This window comes from Tupaia chinensis, unplaced genomic scaffold, assembly GCF_000334495.1.
Source record: "Tupaia chinensis unplaced genomic scaffold, TupChi_1.0 Scaffold000709_2, whole genome shotgun sequence".
In the NCBI taxonomy this organism is placed as follows: Eukaryota; Metazoa; Chordata; class Mammalia; order Scandentia; family Tupaiidae; genus Tupaia; species Tupaia belangeri.
In genome coordinates, this window is record NW_006160233.1 from 193,027 (window position 1) to 211,126 (window position 18,100).

The following is an 18,100-nucleotide window of genomic DNA, read 5'->3' on the forward strand; positions in this document are numbered from 1 at the left end:
ATTCCCTATAGTAGTTTGAATTAAAGACCACTATACAGAATGTCACTTTTCCGCTGTTAACTTTTTCTTCTACATTTAATAATAGGAAAAAACCTCCAATCCAGTACGTCCGCTGTGAGATGGAAGGATGTGGAACTGTTCTTGCTCATCCTCGCTATTTGCAGGTAGGTGAAGATTGTATAATACAGCCTTCAGGTCAATATTACTTGATTGCATATGTCATGAGACTTTAATTTATGAGCATTTTTAAAATATGTTTATCATTGACAAATAATGTTAGGCAAAATCTTTTCTTTAGTTATTCCATCTTAGTCTACTTGTGCTGCTGTAACAGAATTCCTGAGTCTAGTTTCCTTTTTTTGGTAAGAAAGACTTGCTATAGGGTGTGTGCACTCGCCAGAGAGACAGAAAGTGAGAAGTCACCCCCCCAGTGGGATGACTACTCTGCAATCCCTTCTCCAGTCTCCTCTCAGGATTTTGGGCATTATATACGTATGTGCCTTGTATGAGTTTTAAGTCCCTGAGTCTGAGACTCCAACTGCAGTCAACATGTCAGAGTCCAGTGACATAACCATTACACCATCTGCCAGTCCAAACCCCAATAATTTTTAACAAATTGAAACTTACTGGCTCTTGGTTCTAGAGCCTAGAAATCCAAGAGCATGGTATGGGTATCTGGCAGGGGCCTCCTTAACTGCATTGTCTTGTAGCAGAGGCAAAAGGGCAAGAGGAGGCAGAACTTGCTTTTATAATAAATTCATTCTCATGAATCTTTTCCTGACGGCTCCACCCACATTAACCTAAAGACCTCCATTTAGACCTCATCTCCCAACACTCTTGCTTTGAGGGTTAAGTTACCAGTGCCTGAACTTTTAGGGGACACATTCAAACCATAGCATGTTGTGTTTTTTTAAAATGTGACTAAGAACCTAAGTTCAAATAGAGAATTATTCTTGGAATCTTGAAATATTTCACTGCTCCCTAATGTAGAGTAAATATTTCCAATATATGCGTTGATTGTCATATTTTATTTTAACTTATATTAGGAAAAACGGTAAAATTAGCAACTCAAATTAGTGATTTTTTACATATTATGTGGAGTGAATAAAACACTTTTCATTTGGATTTTGTTTTAGTTTTAAGTGAGTAGATCTTTTTTTTTTTAAAGAAATGAATAAAGGTATGGTAGCCAGCAGGCAGCTGAATCCCATATGGGTGACTCCACAATTTGAAATCTGGCCCTAGCAACTTGAAAAACCACACCAGGCGTATATTCTTACATGTCCAAAATCCTGAAGGAAGAATGGAGGAAAAGGAATTCTGGCATGGCCATCCCTCCTACAGGTTGATTTCTCATTTTCTCTTTCTTTGGCAAGTGCACATGCCCTTGCAAAATAAATTCAAAAACAAAGGGACCAGCAGTTAGCATAATGGCTATGTCACTGGACTCCCATGTAGTCGACCGCAGTTCGCATCCCGGACCCAGTGGCTTTTAAACTCATGCCGGGTGCATGTGCGTGCGTGCCGAAGATCCTGAGAGGAGAATGGAGGAGAAGAGATTGCGGCGTGACCATCCCCCCTGGGGGGTGATTTCTCGCTTTCTGTCTCTATGTCTCTCTCTGTCTGTCTGGCAAGCACATGCGCCCTATAGCAAAAACCTCTCCAAAAAAAAAAAAAATTCAAAAACAAAGAAGTTAGTGAAGGTGGTATGGCTTATATTTAGATCTTAAAGAAAATGTAAGAGTCAAATATTATTTAGGAAATCCATCTGCCAGTCCAAACCCCAATAATTTTTAACAAATTGAAACTTACTGGCTCTTGGTTCTAGAGCCTAGAAATCCAAGAGCATGGTATGGGTATCTGGCAGGGGCCTCCTTAACTGCATTGTCTTGTAGCAGAGGCAAAAGGGCAAGAGGAGGCAGAACTTGCTTTTATAATAAATTCATTCTCATGAATCTTTTCCTGACGGCTCCACCCACATTAACCTAAAGACCTCCATTTAGACCTCATCTCCCAACACTCTTGCTTTGAGGGTTAAGTTACCAGTGCCTGAACTTTTAGGGGACACATTCAAACCATAGCATGTTGTGTTTTTTTAAAATGTGACTAAGAACCTAAGTTCAAATAGAGAATTATTCTTGGAATCTTGAAATATTTCACTGCTCCCTAATGTAGAGTAAATATTTCCAATATATGCGTTGATTGTCATATTTTATTTTAACTTATATTAGGAAAAACGGTAAAATTAGCAACTCAAATTAGTGATTTTTTACATATTATGTGGAGTGAATAAAACACTTTTCATTTGGATTTTGTTTTAGTTTTAAGTGAGTAGATCTTTTTTTTTTTAAAGAAATGAATAAAGGTATGGTAGCCAGCAGGCAGCTGAATCCCATATGGGTGACTCCACAATTTGAAATCTGGCCCTAGCAACTTGAAAAACCACACCAGGCGTATATTCTTACATGTCCAAAATCCTGAAGGAAGAATGGAGGAAAAGGAATTCTGGCATGGCCATCCCTCCTACAGGTTGATTTCTCATTTTCTCTTTCTTTGGCAAGTGCACATGCCCTTGCAAAATAAATTCAAAAACAAAGGGACCAGCAGTTAGCATAATGGCTATGTCACTGGACTCCCATGTAGTCGACCGCAGTTCGCATCCCGGACCCAGTGGCTTTTAAACTCATGCCGGGTGCATGTGCGTGCGTGCCGAAGATCCTGAGAGGAGAATGGAGGAGAAGAGATTGCGGCGTGACCATCCCCCCTGGGGGGTGATTTCTCGCTTTCTGTCTCTATGTCTCTCTCTGTCTGTCTGGCAAGCACATGCGCCCTATAGCAAAAACCTCTCCAAAAAAAAAAAAAATTCAAAAACAAAGAAGTTAGTGAAGGTGGTATGGCTTATATTTAGATCTTAAAGAAAATGTAAGAGTCAAATATTATTTAGGAAATCACCTGTTTGATCTTTAACAGCAAATAAAATATGAGAGTGCCTTACTTTTTGATTGTCATTTCATCATGGTAATGTTATCTACCTTTCCTTTTTTTCCTATGTACTGTTAGCTGCACTAAGCTCTGTAGAATGTATAATCTCGTCTCCACAACACTGTGAGACATTTACTGTTATTTTTATTTTACAAATGAGAATTAGAGCTTGAATATTTAAGGCTCCTACTAAGATTATACTGTTAGTGAATGACAGACAAAGATTGGAGCCTTTGTCTATATATTTCTATAGCCTGTATTCTTAAAATAGATAGGATAGTTTTATTATATTGCCCGTTTATCCATATACAAAGCATTTGGCTTTTGTTCAGCACTTTTGACTTAGTAAAGAAAAGAGCATTGAGGAATACTTTTTTTTTAATCCTTTATTACTTTCTTTTACTGTTTTAGCACCACATTAAATACCAGCATTTGCTGAAAAAGAAATATGTATGTCCCCATCCCTCCTGTGGACGACTCTTCAGGCTCCAGAAACAACTTCTACGACACGCCAAACATCATACAGGTACTATTTTAAATGAAGTGTTTATTGGATATCTAAATGCACTGTAGGTGTGCAGATTTATAATGATACAATGTTCTCTAACATAAATGTTAAGAGTCTGTAGTCAAGCATGAGAAAAGATGTAAAAATAAAATGTGAATTTTATGAAGCATGAACAAAATTGAGTTTTTGAGTTATTATCTATTGACGTCTAGAACTTTGACTGAGATAATGATCTTTTATTGAATAAATATCTTTTATCAATTGTGAATCAAACGCTTTACATATACTGCTAACCTATCCAGTCAGCACCACTAAGATGTTGGAGTTTCTTTGCTTCTTTCTGTTAATACTGTTTCATCTCATACAAAAGTTGTTTCTGACAACTTTTAGCTAAAAAAGTAGCATGGATTATTTTAGCTAAATATCAAAAATATATGAAAAACTTGTTTTATAAGTTTAGCTCATTTCAGATTTTTAAATTTGGCTAATACAGTTTTATGCTGTTAGTTTTCCTTTTACAAATTAGTATGTACAGACCCTTTGCAGGTATAGTTTATTTAGCAAATAGATGCCCCATGTGTCTTTGACATGCTGACATGGAGCTAGAAAGGTAGACAAGACCTGTGAATGCTAAAAATTACCATTGGGTTGGAAGTGTGCGTCGTTCGTCCTTGCTATACAAAGTGTGGAAGACAGAACTACCAACATTTGGCATCACTTGGATTCTTGTGAAACATACAGAATTCAGTTCTTGCCTTAGACCTGGTGAATCATCATATGTGCTTAATAAGATTTCACAGAGATCCCTAAGTATACTCAAGTTTCAAAAAAACTTCTCTTCTATACTTGATTTTATAGCAGTTTGGGAAGTAATGTAAGATTAAGCTGAGTATTGTTCACCTTTTAACTTCGGTTCATGTTTTCACTGTGACTATTTCTAGTATTTCCAATAATAGGAGTAGAAAATGTAGTGACAGGCCATCCTGTGGCATAGTGGTTAATTAAGGCAGCCGGATTGCACATGGTTGACTTCATGGTTTCAAGTCTGGGACCTGAAGTTTAAGAAACATGCCATGTGCACGTGCATGTATGCCCAAAATCTCAACAGGAGGCAAAAAAACAGGGAAGAAGGAATTGTAGCATGGCCATTCCCCGTTTCTTCACATTCTCTGTCTCTTTATCTCTCTTCAGTGAACACAGATGCCCTCTGGCAAAATTTTTTTAAAGAAAATGTAGGGAACCAGCAGTTAGCGTAATGGCTATGTTGCTGGATTCCCACGTAGTCGACCGCGTTCGTGTCCCGGACCCGGTGGCTTAGAACTCATGCTGGGCGCATGTGCGTGTGTGCCCAAGATCCCGAGAGGAGAATGGAGGAGAGGGGATTGCAGTGTGACCATCCCCCTGGGGGGTGATTTCTCGCTTTCTGTCTCTATGGCTCTCTCTGTCTGTCTGGAGAGCACACGCGCCCTATAGCAAAAACCTCTCAAAAAAAAAAAAAAGAATGTAGTGATCGTTCATTCAGCATATACATATAACACCTATTTGTCCATGGGCTCTTTAACCAACTGGTGAAAAAATAAATTAAGTACTATGTTCCTTTGCTTCATAGAGTCCATGCCATGTTACTGGATTCATCAAATATCCTGTAGAATTGGGTCAGATGGGGTTATGATGCCACATGGGGTTATGATGTCACAAGGAGGTAGTTAAATGGTACAAAAGGTGTGGGGTGGGAAAATTAGGTAAAGAATATTCATATATGTAGATACTGTTTATATATATATGTATATATATATCTTTTAGCAACAATTTTAATCTTTTGAGAGATGTTTAAATAGTTTTATCTTGGGTAACTTTTTTTTAAGAGAGATTTTTTGCTATAGGGTGTGTACACTCGCTGGAAAGACAGAGAGAGACAGAAAGCAAGAAATCACCCCCAGGGGAATGACAATGTGACAATCCCTTCTCCATTCTCCTCTTGGGATCTTGAGCATGCACGCACTCATACCTGGCATGAGTAAAAGCCACCCTGTCCAGGACTCGAACTGCAGTCAACTAGGTGGGAGTCCAGCAACACAACCATTATGCCATCTGCCGTTCCTTTGGGTAAAATTTTTTTGGGGGGGAGGGTAAAATTTTGAGATTACTTTTCCTCTAGAGAATGTCAGACTTTTGTTTTTATGTCAGATTCTTACTTTGTAAGCATTCATCTTTCACAGTCTGTGAGAAAATAGCTTTAAAGAATTAAGTCTATGGAACATGGATTTACTTGACAACAGTTTACATTAAGAGGTAGATTAATGATAAAATTGAGATTAGGATTTCAGTTCTCATATGTACTTTTTTCTGTTATTTCTTTGTTTATTTTAAACATGTTCCTATGCTACTGAATGTATGGACTAAAAAAAAAATCAAAATAATATATTTCTTTTTAAAATATTTACTGAAGTGTTCATATATTGAAAACAGCATTGTTCTTTATCTAAATTGACCTGCCTGTTCATTTGCTTACTACTGTAAGGGAAAATATTCGGTGTCTAAAAGGAACAATAACCACATTATTTTTCTTCTTAGATCAAAGGGATTATATTTGTGAATATTGTGCTCGGGCCTTCAAGAGTTCCCACAATCTTGCAGTGCACAGGATGATTCACACTGGCGAGAAACCGTTACAGTGAGTATTTACCAGTGAACATCTGGATAAGAAGCATATAATACCACCTTACTTGAAAGTTTTATAAACATTTCAGCTGACACTGCTATTTGCTTTTACACCAAATTAAAGAGTGGATATTGATTGGGGCAGTTACTTAATGACCTCTTTGTTTCTTAAGCAAACAAGAAGAAAAGATCATATTTGTTTTTCATCTGGTAACTTTCCCTTATTCTTCACACGAGGTCTATATTACTGATTATTGTATATATATTTGGTTGTTGGAAAAGTCATGATACATTTGAAAATCATGATGCAAAAATCATGATGCATTTCTATGCATTTGCATAGAAAAATATGTTATAACTTTTTCAACAACCAGTATTTCAGCTCTCAGTTATCACCTTAATCCTGAATAAGAGATTTTTGTTTATCTGTTGGGTTAGCCATTTTTCTCTCTCATTCTTAGATGTGAGATCTGTGGATTTACTTGTCGACAAAAGGCATCCCTTAATTGGCACATGAAGAAGCATGATGCAGACTCCTTCTATCAGTTTTCTTGCAACATCTGTGGCAAAAAATTTGAGAAGAAGGACAGTGTAGTGGCACACAAAGCAAAAAGCCACCCTGAGGTGCTGATTGCAGAAGCTCTGGCTGCCAATGCAGGCGCCCTTATCACCAGCACAGATATCTTGGGTACTAACCCAGAGTCCCTGACACAACCTGCAGATGGTCAGGGTCTTCCTCTTCTTCCTGAGCCCTTGGGAAACTCAACCTCTGGAGACTGCCTACTGCTAGAGGCTGAAGGAATGTCAAAGTCATACTGCAGTGGAACGGAACGGGTGAGCCTGATGGCTGATGGGAAGATATTTGTGGGAAGTGGCAGCAGTGGGGGCACTGAAGGGCTGGTCATGAACTCGGATATACTCGGTGCTACTACAGAGGTTCTGATTGAAGATTCAGACTCTACTGGACCTTAGTGGAAGGAAAGACTTTGGGCACTGGGACAGCTCAGACTTTGTATTTAAAACATAAAAAGGATAAAAAAAATTTTAAGCATTTAAAATCTAGTAAAATAACTGAAGGGCCTGCTCTTTCCATTGTGGATCACAGCATACACATACACACACACCCCTGTTACCATCTCTTGTTCTCCCTCTGTTGTCCCCTTTATAAAATTGATGTTGTCTTTACCAGAAAGGTAGACAAAAAAGAAGAAACAGCAGCTCTTAAAGTGAGGGTTATCTTCATACTTGGTTCCAGCCAGCAGCAGACTTGCCGCTCATTAGCAGATCCCCTTTTCCAACCTGTAACTCTGATGTGCTCTGGATCAGCTTTTAACGTTAGTAGTATATTACTGTCTCCTAAATACCTTCTCCTGTTCCTCTACTGCTGCCTTATGGTCTGGCTTCTAACCACTGCGGCACACTTAGCCTCAAGTATCGTATAATTCTAATCTCTGGAGGCTGGCAGCTTGACTTGGCACTTTAGGGCCCCTTAGCAGGGTGAGCTGTTAAAACAGCAACTCTCACTCACCCCTTCTTCCTCCATTCTCCACTGGGTTTTGGAAAAGGATACATGGGGACCACCTTCCTCCTCTTTGATCCCAGTACCCTCTGTCCCCCCTCCCAAACCTTCATATGGCTCAATGGTGCTTAATTTGCTTGGAAGCAGGCTCCCAAGAGAGAGGGGGCTGCCCTCTACACAGTCTCTTTGACTGTAAGACAGGGCTCTGTATCAATGAGACAGTGAGAGAAGTCCCAGGCTAATGGCAGAAATTTGCACTTTGAACATGTGTGTTTTTGTGTTATGGAACCTGAGATTCCTTATTTATTAATGGAAAGTCTGATTTTTTGGGGGGGGGTGGGTCTTTGTTATATTTTGTGGGACTGGGAGATAATAGATTATTCTGACATGGGATCCTTTCCACAAGAGGTACTTTCAAGGCAAGACATAGGATTGAAGAAGCATAGCCAGCCTCTCAAAATCATAGCTCTCCAGTGGCCTTTAAAGAAAGCTGGTCCTCAGCACTAACAAATCACTACAATAGCCTAGTGCATTTTTGGAAGCCTTCTTAGGGAAGGGAGTTAGGTTTGTGGTAACTAGTGTGCTCTTTGAGATTTTTAGAGCATTGAGATTTAGGAATTTTAAAGGGATAAGGAAAATTACTGAGGGGTTGAATTGCAGATAAGAGATTTTTTTCTTGTGCATTTATTTTTCTTTTATTGTCGCCCCCCCCCCCCCAATTTCCTTTTTTTTTTTTTTTTATTGTCCCCCCCCCCCCCCAATTTCCTTTCATATAAGTTCCCATTGACCCAGCTCTGGCCCCTTGCTTTGATTTTGTGTGTGTGTGTGTGTGTGTGTGTGTGTGTGTTTTGCTTTATCATTGGTTCATTCCAGCTCCCTATTAGTGAAGGACACTGCCGTTAGTAAAGGAACAGTCTGTGAGTCCTAAAGTTTTAAGTCAAAAGAAACCACTGTTTTATTTCCCTTTTAGTAACACTTCAGAGGAGAAAAGGCTGCAGTGGACAAAGTTAATCTATATAATAATGGCTTTGACCTGAAATTCTGTAAATGACCACTTCCATTGGAATAAGGATTTTCATGGAGTGTGGACTGTTTATTAACTGTTTAGGTAGAGGCAGCTACTGTTTTTGTACAATTTCATACTCTCAGAAGACTAAAAACGTATTTGGGCTTATTTTTAGAGCATTAGAACGGCAATTCCTATCCTTCTGTGTACCTCAGAAGCTGGAATTGAATGCTTGCCCTACTCGTTGTGTAATGTCAGAAATTTATGATGGCTGTTGGAAAGAATTAAGTTTTGCTGAGAACAAAATAAGGATCAGCTTGTTTTTCACAAACACTAAAACTACAAAGTTTATCATTTTTCCTTTTGATTTCCCCCACCACCACCACCACAAAATGGAGGGGTCACAAAATGTCATCTCTGAAAGAGGCTTACTTCACCACCCACAAATGTCAGTGATTGGGATGCCAGGGATTAAGGGAGTGGGACACCTACAGTAAACAGTCTTAAATGCACTATTGTTTCTTCTCAGCATGTTGCAGATTTACCATCTCTCCAGTGTAGGATCGAGAAAGGATAGGAGTGTAGAATGTGTTTTCCTGCCCACAAGTACAGATTTGAAGTTGACTTTGGTATGCCTAGATTTGAAAACAATATAAGATCGATTAGATAGGTCTACAACAAAGTTGTTTCACTCCTTATTACATTCATTTTGGACTGTTTCACTAGCTAGCATCTATTAGCTTTTGTCTGTCACACTTAATCTTTTCGTCTCCATAAATTTCATTTGCTGTGGTTAATTACCAGATATTGTAGCCACCTACACAAAAGCAAACTGCATTTTAAAAAAAATCTTCTCTTTCTGAGAATAGAAGAAAATACATTCTACTTGCTATGCTACAACTCCCCTTTTCCATACAAAACTACTTAGTTGTAATAATTAGAAATTTCGGTTATTTTCTCCTTTTTTTGGGGGGGGGTCCTCTTCATAACTCAACTTTCCTATAATAAATTATTGTAGCATTTTGCAATAACTTTTATTTTCCATGGACTTCATATTTTTCTTTAGAGAAAGGGGTGCTAGCATAGTAGAAAATTGGAATAAGTAAACTATTTATGCCATCTTCCTGTTTCCTTTCTGCTCCCCATGCTGCTTAATTTATTATCCTTCTGTGGAGCTCTTTAAATCTTAAAATTTGGCATTTTTGTACTCGTAATCAAATTCTGTTACTTTTTGATACTTCCTACTGCATATTCTCTATCTTGTATTGGCAGTTCTAAATTCTGATAATGTACTTAATATACAACTCTGTAATATTTCTTGGAGATGTACTTCTCCTTATTTTTGGTTGCCTAGGTTATTATTTTGCATAATTAAGTCTCCTTAATATGCTTCAGAGAGTTTAGACAAACACTGGTCAGGAGTACTGGGAGTAAAAAAAAATTACTATAGTATAAAAAAGCATCCACTAGAGCACTTGAACCTCCTTTATTTTGTACCTACTTGGAGGAAAAAATACAGAGTATACTACCAACCTGAGGTTATTCCAGTCTGATTGTTTGAAATAACATTTCTCCTCCTCTGTCTTTCCCCCACTTTCCAATGTACTCAAGAAAATTGAAAAATTGTAATGGATCAATTTTAAATATTTTATTTCCTGAAAGCTTTTTTGCCTGTTATAATGTGCAGGACCCTTCTCCTTTGATGGGAGAGACAGGTAGTTACCTGAATCTAGGTTGAAAAGGTTATGTAAAAAGAAATTATAATAAAAGGGATACTTTGCTTTTCAAATTCTCGTTTTCTCTTACTCTAGATAAGACATATCCCAAATGCATATGTAAAGAAGAAAAATAAAAGTTGTCTTCATGGAAGCAACTTGTTGTCCTTGGTTGTACTGAGTTACAGTTATCCTAGGGGTGAAATAGCTGATGCTCCTGAATGAGTAAACCAAGTAGGGTACGTTATTGTTTGCCATCATTGAGAATCACCAGGTGGTCAGCTTTTGGGACTCAGTTTAGTTCTTGATTTTCTAATGCTGAAATGCCACATGCTTCTGGTATTTCTATTAGGAAAAGTGGCTGTTTAATCCAGTAGAGGAAACGTTAAGGAAGTGCTGTGAGGTTAATTCCCTTCGACAATGGCAAAAGCCTTGATAGCATTTAATGAGTGCTTCTTGACAAAACTCATTGTCCATATCAAGTACTAATTTTAAAAGAAAACACGATTAATCTTTCTGCTTTCTTTAAAGTCCTATTGTGATAGCAGTAGCCTCATTTGTTTTTCCCTTGCATTCCTCGTTTATTGTTTCCTTATGTAAATTTGCTCCTGAAATGGCATGTGCTTCAAGTTTACAATATTTATGATATGAACTAGTGAAAGCTAATTGATTTGAGAATGAAACCTACAACTCTTATCCAATCCGATGAATGTCATTTTCTGAAGTAACTGTAAAAGAATTGACAACTCTTTAAGCACCTTTTAAGTTTTATGCCCTTTTCAAAACTCCACTTATTCTTTATTTTGTTAAGTATGTGATATGACCAGGATAGGGAAGAAAAAAATATTTGTCACGTGAGTGTGACTGCCTTAGCAGTGTTACCAAGTTAGATTGGGTGTTTCCTGACCTTGGAAAAGAACAGTGACTTCCTAAACAGTAACTTCCTCATTGTGTAGCTACCATGAAAGCACCATGATTGTGATAGAATGTTTCCTTGATTGTTTTTTAATCAAATATAATTAAATTACCTTTTAAAAAATACTTAAAAATATAGGAGTGAAAAGATGTTGTATTTTTTAAAGGACCTAGTTCATACAAACCTTTGTTTCTTGAACAAAATGTGAACTACCTAAAGAAAGCATGATTTTGGAAACCCAGCAGGAGAAACAATTATAGAATCAAAGACCTGTGTTTAAATTTGAGCCTACCTACTGGATTGTGTGCACATGATTTAACTTACTTAAGCACCAGTTTCTTATATAAAATGGGGAGAATAGTGTTTACCTTATACTTTTATCTAAGCATCAATGAAGTGGCTTTAAAACTTTTAGCACAGTGTGTGACCCTTGGGTAGGTACTTAGTAAATATCAGCCAAATCAACTCTTAATTATTAATGAACACTTTGAAAAGGAAAAAGGGGGAGCATAAGGAGGGTGATAATAAACAGATTAATTATATATGTATGTAAAATAGATTGTTAGGCAGGGATGTCTTGAGGATTATTATTAATATGATAGCGACCCTGTTGCTAAGTGCAAAAGCAAAACAATGACATAAAAACAAGTGCGCTCAGTACTAAGTAGAGGAGAGAGATGAAGACAGACACTGCAGGGGAAAAAAGCTGATTAAAATGGGTCCTTTGATTCCACAGGCACAAAAATCCACAGCCAGGAATTTGCTGCCACCTCTGAGTCAGGCAGGGGGTGGAAGTGGGGTGCACAATCCCATTTGTAGAGAATACCCAGTAGATGTAGGCTGTGAGAGTCACATTTCTTATTTGGACCAGCATAGACAGAAGCAAACCAAGCTCACTTATTTCCTGGAACAGTTGAGTTAGGGGATGGCTTATGCACAGCATTCACCGCTGACCCCTCACCGCCGGGACCTGTGTAGCCGCTCTATCTGGCTAGCAAGGAAGATTCGTTCAGACCTGACTGCTCTTACGGAATCTTACGTAAGTTGCCTATTTTGCTGTTGTCTATTTTACCTTTATCTGTTCTGATTCGGAAGATGCCTTACAGTATACTTCACCCGATTACCAGTTACGAATGCTCTAATTCTAGTCTTATCTTGGGAACCTATTGTATCTTCTCTTCCCTTAAGGAAATGCATACGATATTATTTTCCTCCAAGCTGTTTAGGAAACAAAACATGTCATCCCATAATGGGAAAACAACATATTTGGGGCTCTATGTAGGATTGTCTCTGTCTTGTAGGTTGTTTTTAATTGATGTGCCTATATTTTGGATTCTGCTAGAATTAGATTAACCAGGACCCTCTAAGTTTGTATTCTTTATAGACGTTCTGAATTTTTGGCTATGTAAATGAAAGACAAGTTTATAGGATTGAAAGGAAGAGCAGCATGAATTTGGGAAAAATTCATAAGTCCAACTGATTTCTTCTATACAGTGTTAAGCACACACTTTTTAGTATTACACATAAAAACTGTCCCTGTGTCTACATAAAAAGGTCACCTACGGTATCAAAAGGATCTCATATACGATTCTTTGGAAACTTGTGAAAGTGTCAAATGCTTATGGAGCTAACTATGAAGTCCTAGTTTGGTTTTCTGGCCAACTATAGAAATACTCCAGGCCCCTGTGGAGAGTTCCGAATTTAGGTTCTCTGAGAATTGGTGTATTTTGGTACAACCGCATCAATCAGAAATCAGACTCTGATAACTATTTTTTTTTAATGAATTCCTACTGCGTTTTCTAAAAAATTGACCTCACAATTGCAAGTGTCAGGAGGGAAGTTAGAGAACTATACAATAGCTACTTTCTAAGACTTCCTGGATGTGGTGGCTAGTGTCTTCTGAGAATATTTAAGATACTTAAACTCCTGTATGATTAAGATATTTCAGTTTCCAGGAGACGGTTTGAAGTGGGAAGGAAAAATTCTTCTAAATCAGTGGTTTTCAAGCTTCAGAATGAAAGAAGTATGAACATTCTCCCAAGAAAAATGCATAGATAATCAATTTTAAAGTATAGAGTCTTCCTAAATTCCAGTTATGGATACCAAGTGAAGAGTTCCCACTCTAGACTTTTTATTTTCTTTATAACTCGAATCCTTGACCAGAGAGGTGAATGAAATTTTATTTGAGATTTAAGGATGATTTAAGTGAGAACATTGGGGTTATTACAGAAGATGTAATGTTTTCCTGTGTACTTGGCCAGGTGAAGCATCAGGGCCTAAACAGGAACATCAACCTGGACTCTGTGGATGGTGTGCCGATGGCAAGCACTGATCGGTGGAATGAGCTGAATGAGGCGGAGCGACTTCAAGAGAACCTGCAGGCTTATCGTACTTTCCATGTTATGTTGGCCAGGCTTTTAGAAGACCAGCGAGTGCATTTCACCCCATCTGAAGGTGACTTCCATCAAGCTATCCATACCCTTCTACTCCAAGTTGCTGCCTTTGCTTACCAGTTGGAAGAGTTAATGGTGCTCCTGGAACACAAGATCCCCCCCAATGAAGCTGATGGGATGCCTATTGTTGGAGATGGCGGTCTCTTTGAAAAGAAGCTTTGGGGCCTAAAGGTGCTACAGGAACTTTCACAGTGGACAGTGAGGTCCATCCATGACCTTCGAGTCATTTCTTCTCATCAGACTGGGAATCCAGTGCATGAGAGCCATTTTATTCAGGATGACAAGAAAAAGTAGCAGTTAGCCATCTCTCTCCCTTGTTTTCTGATGTAATATAAATAGTTCTGTGGGACCTTACTTTCTAATCTTAAGTTTTTGAAAACCTTAACCACAGGCATTTTCATCCAGTAGGGTTAAGGCAGGGACAAAATGAGCATATGGGTTTAGTCTGTGATGGGTGAGTGTGTGCTGAGGGTATAAAGGAGTAGAAGGGAGAAAGATAATACTCCACCTCAGTGCTCTGATCTTTGTACTCACTAAGTAACTTTTAACCACCTCACAGACAAGAGATATTTTAACTCTAGTTCTGGATGACTCTTCTGGGACACTAACATTTACTGAGTACTATGTTGAGGTAGTGTGCCAGGAGCTTTATATATATTATGTGTAACTTTTACAACAGCCTTGTGAAGAAAGTGATGCTATTCCCATTTGCACCCATTTGGCAGATAAGAAAGGCTCACACAGACTTAGTTAAGGTCACACAGATAACAGGTGATACACCAAATTTGAACCCAAGTCTTTCGCATTATAAAGCCTATGTGCTTTTAGAGGTCTGGTTATGAACCTCTGTCCCTGTACCTTGTCACAGAAGATTCGAAAATATGTTCATGTAATCTGTTCCCAGCACTGAGAAACAACTCAGTGCCTACCCTCATAAATCAGTAACAAATGTTAGTGTTAAAGACAGTATTTGCTGCCTATACTTGGCTGTCTTAAGATTCCATTGGGGAAAAGATTAGGCCTACCAAATATCTGAACCTCGGAAGCTGGGGATATGCAGTAATTTAACCTGGCTTCAAGTGTCCACTAACATTCTTGAATATTGAGTAAGGCAGTTTATACCAGCTTTCCTCAGATTCATTATAATGAGCAATACAGTGATATAGACATTGTAACCCAGTCATTCATAGACAGTGGGTAGAATGCTATGGTTAAAAAGTCACAAAATTCTACCACATATTCTCTGGACTTAATCATAAGGAGAGGGTGAGGCCCATTTCTTTTCCGCTGGGGTTGCCAAAGATTTTGAAAGATGAAAAGCCTTCTTGCTTCACAGCAAAGTGGCAAGAACAGAATTGCCCTGCACCAAAACGCTATGTTAGTATCTTTTAACAACAAAGTGTTAAATGTTCTTGTGAGATCCACATGTAGTACCAAAGGCTAGTAGATATGAGTGTTACTGGAAAAGGTCATTTGCAGCAAGGTCTATGTACTAGTGGTACACTGAAGAAGTTCTCAAATGTTTCATTTATTTTACACTTAACTCATTTAAACTCAGGTTCTTGGATTAAGAACCAAAATTAATTTAATTAGTGGAGGCTTCCATATTATATGAACCTGAGCCAGAGAGGGCTAGATGACAGCTTGTATCTTCCTACATGGTTCATTACCAGAGATCTATGAAATCAGTATTATAAGAACACTCTGGGCATGGAGGTGTGATAGTTCAGAGGAAGTAAGGCCCTGATTGTTCGTGTGCCTTTATGGAAATATGGGGGAGAGGGGAATACATACATAGTTGGAATTGTAAGGCACAGGTTTGAGTGTTAGGCAGTTAAAGGAAGGTCAGTAACGGCTAAATATAGTTTAGGAGGGGATAGGGGCAGTGTCTCAAAAGTTGGCTGAATACAAAAGAGAAATCAGGAAAGGAACAGGAACAAGGCGCTTGTTTAGAAATAGTTAGGCAATAATAAACATTTGGGTCTAGCTACCACTAGAAGCTTGTTTGGTTTTATTTTAGAATTTTGGTACAGGTATATAATTAGCTATTGAATGCATATAGGCTTGTTTCAGTTAAACTTTCTTACTTAAAATTTCTCTGCTTAACAGTATCATTTTCTATTGATAAAATACTTATTACTGTGAAGCTCTTAGGTTTATGTAGATAATGCTTTTGTTAAGAAAGATGTGACAGAGGGACCAGCAGTTAGCGTAATAGCTATGTTGCTGAATTCCCCTGTAGTCGACCGCAGTTCGAGTCCTAGACCCGGTGGCTTAAATTCACACTGGGCGTGTGTGCGAGTGTGCCCAAGATCCCAAGAGGAGAATGGAGGAGAAGGGATTGCAGCGTGGCCATCCCTCCTGGGGGGGTGATTTCTCTCTATCTCTCTGTCTCTCTCTGTCTGGCAAGCACATGCGCCCTATAGCAAAAAAACCTCTCCAAAAAAAAAAAAAGAAAGATGCGACAGAATTAGTGGGAATAGTATTTGAACTTGCTGGACCTGAAGTAAATGACCTCTCTCCAAGTGTTTTATATCCAGCAGTTGTGGCAGGATCAGGTATCTGTGGAAGTTTCAAAAGTCGTCAGAGCCTGGCTTAAGGTCTGCTGAATTGCCTATGAAAGAATATTTATGTATGTATGTAAGGCAGATTTGAAGTAGCAGAGATCCAGAAAAGATACAAGTACTAACAATTGAATGAGACAGGAAAATGCATAGGTCACCCTTTGAGCACAAAAGCAACAAGTCCTTATCAAATATATTTCCTGCATTCTGTTAAGAACTGTGTATTAGTTTCTCTAAGAAACTCGTAGTATGCTTCAAGTGTGAGGGAACCTCTTAGTAAAACAGAGTTGAAGGGAAAATGAGACTTAACCATATAACAGAAACATAAACATATATGTCATTATCTGAAATAGATAAATCACAAAGAGACTGACAGTGGGCCTCTGTTATAGGTGTCTTTTAATACAGATAAGGATAATAACACAGTGGAAGTATATATTTTTAATGATTCACAACACAAAAGAGCTTTTTGTTCTTTAGATTTTATTCCACTGTTTCTTAAATGTATATAAGGATAGGATCTCTAGAATAGCATATAGGGTCGTCGGAAAAGTCATGACACATTTTTGCATAGAAAAAATACATCATGACTTTTTCGACGACCCAAAAGATACAGTTATTATTAACAAGGTGTATAAATTTAGTTCCTACCCTTAATTCTTATAACAAAGATTTCTTCTATCCTTTCAGAAAGTTCTTCTTTGTGGGAAAAAAGTGTTTTAGTTTTCTGAGTCTGTCAAGGAATTTCATGGGTGAGAGTTGATAGTTTCCCTTCATTAACATAAGAGGATGATTTGTAAAAGGCTTGGAAATTAGCACAAACATGAAAGCCAGGCATGGAATAAAATTAGCTTTAAGATAATCAGGTTTGAGGGAAGTGAGTGTTTTAATAAAAATGGCAAGTGTAAAGTCATAGCTCTGGTATTACTGTTATTTCAGGCTACTGTGGATGAAAGCCCAATAAGTGTGACTCATTGTTGTGACTACTGGTCAGAGAGTACAAGTAAATAATTTCAGGGAGACAGCTGAAAAGTTGTATAGGACGACTTCAGTTTCTGAATCCTCATCTCAAGAGGTATCTAAGCAAAGACAGCCTCAGTTAGAGGTAAAATAGAGATACAAGAAGCAGAGAGAGAACCTGGATGAGAAAGGGATTAGTGAAGCAAGAAGAAGGGGAAAGTAGAATTTGGATTTCACTTCAGTTGATTTAGTGTGTATGTGTACATGTGAGTGAGAAAGTTCTGAGGACTCCAGATAAAAAGACAATTTGATCTGTAGATGAATGTGTGGAAGGTGTGAGATAAAAATCCATGTTCTTGTGATCCTTAAAATGTATTAACTTGGATCTGTTTGGGGCACATAGAAAATAAAACATGTAAGAATGGCTAACAATAAAGTTCTTTTCTCAGCAAGACCCATGAGTTGCTGCTTTTATTTCTGTATCTTTGGATGAACAAGGGGAATTTCAAGTGATTTCAACATTGGATGAAATGTAATCCTCCCAGCCAGAACCAAGCTCAGTCAAGCATGCTGGGTAAATCTCCATGATGCCAGGCCACTGGGCAGAACTCCCAGGGCCAGTCAGTCTAGAAAAGGTAGATTACCCCTATACCACCAGGTCACTGCTGCTTTGCCCTCTGGGTGTGTAGTCCTGTCAACCAGCCTACAGATAAGGAAGATTTCCTTTTATAGAGGTTAATTTGAAGTATTTGACCCCCAATCAAGTCTTTGAAAGAGAAGAACCTTGACCCTTCCATTGCTATTCAGTTTAGAGAT

At 38.2% G+C, this 18,100-nt stretch overlaps 2 protein-coding genes across 3 annotated transcripts in view; both read left to right on the top strand.

The window, feature by feature from the left end:
- Positions 1 to 9,513, top strand: part of ZFP91 (ZFP91 zinc finger protein, atypical E3 ubiquitin ligase) — a 43,366-nt gene extending 33,853 nt beyond the window's left edge. For both annotated transcript variants that reach the window (XM_006160880.3, XM_027776741.1), the window contains 4 exons: positions 86 to 164; positions 3,394 to 3,508; positions 6,065 to 6,164; positions 6,613 to 9,513. In XM_006160880.3, the coding sequence (XP_006160942.3) occupies positions 86 to 164; positions 3,394 to 3,508; positions 6,065 to 6,164; positions 6,613 to 7,123 (805 nt within the window). In that variant the 3' untranslated portion in view covers positions 7,124 to 9,513. The remainder of the gene's footprint in view (positions 1 to 85; positions 165 to 3,393; positions 3,509 to 6,064; positions 6,165 to 6,612) is intronic.
- A 1,100-nt stretch (positions 9,514 to 10,613) lies between these two features.
- CNTF (ciliary neurotrophic factor) lies at positions 10,614 to 16,035 on the top strand. Its single transcript, XM_006160872.3, has 2 exons — positions 10,614 to 12,346; positions 13,569 to 16,035. Exons 1-2 carry the CDS (start codon positions 12,233 to 12,235, stop codon positions 14,052 to 14,054), a joined length of 600 nt encoding a protein of 199 aa, XP_006160934.1. The 5' UTR covers positions 10,614 to 12,232; the 3' UTR covers positions 14,055 to 16,035.
- The last annotated feature ends 2,065 nt before the right edge of the window (positions 16,036 to 18,100 follow it).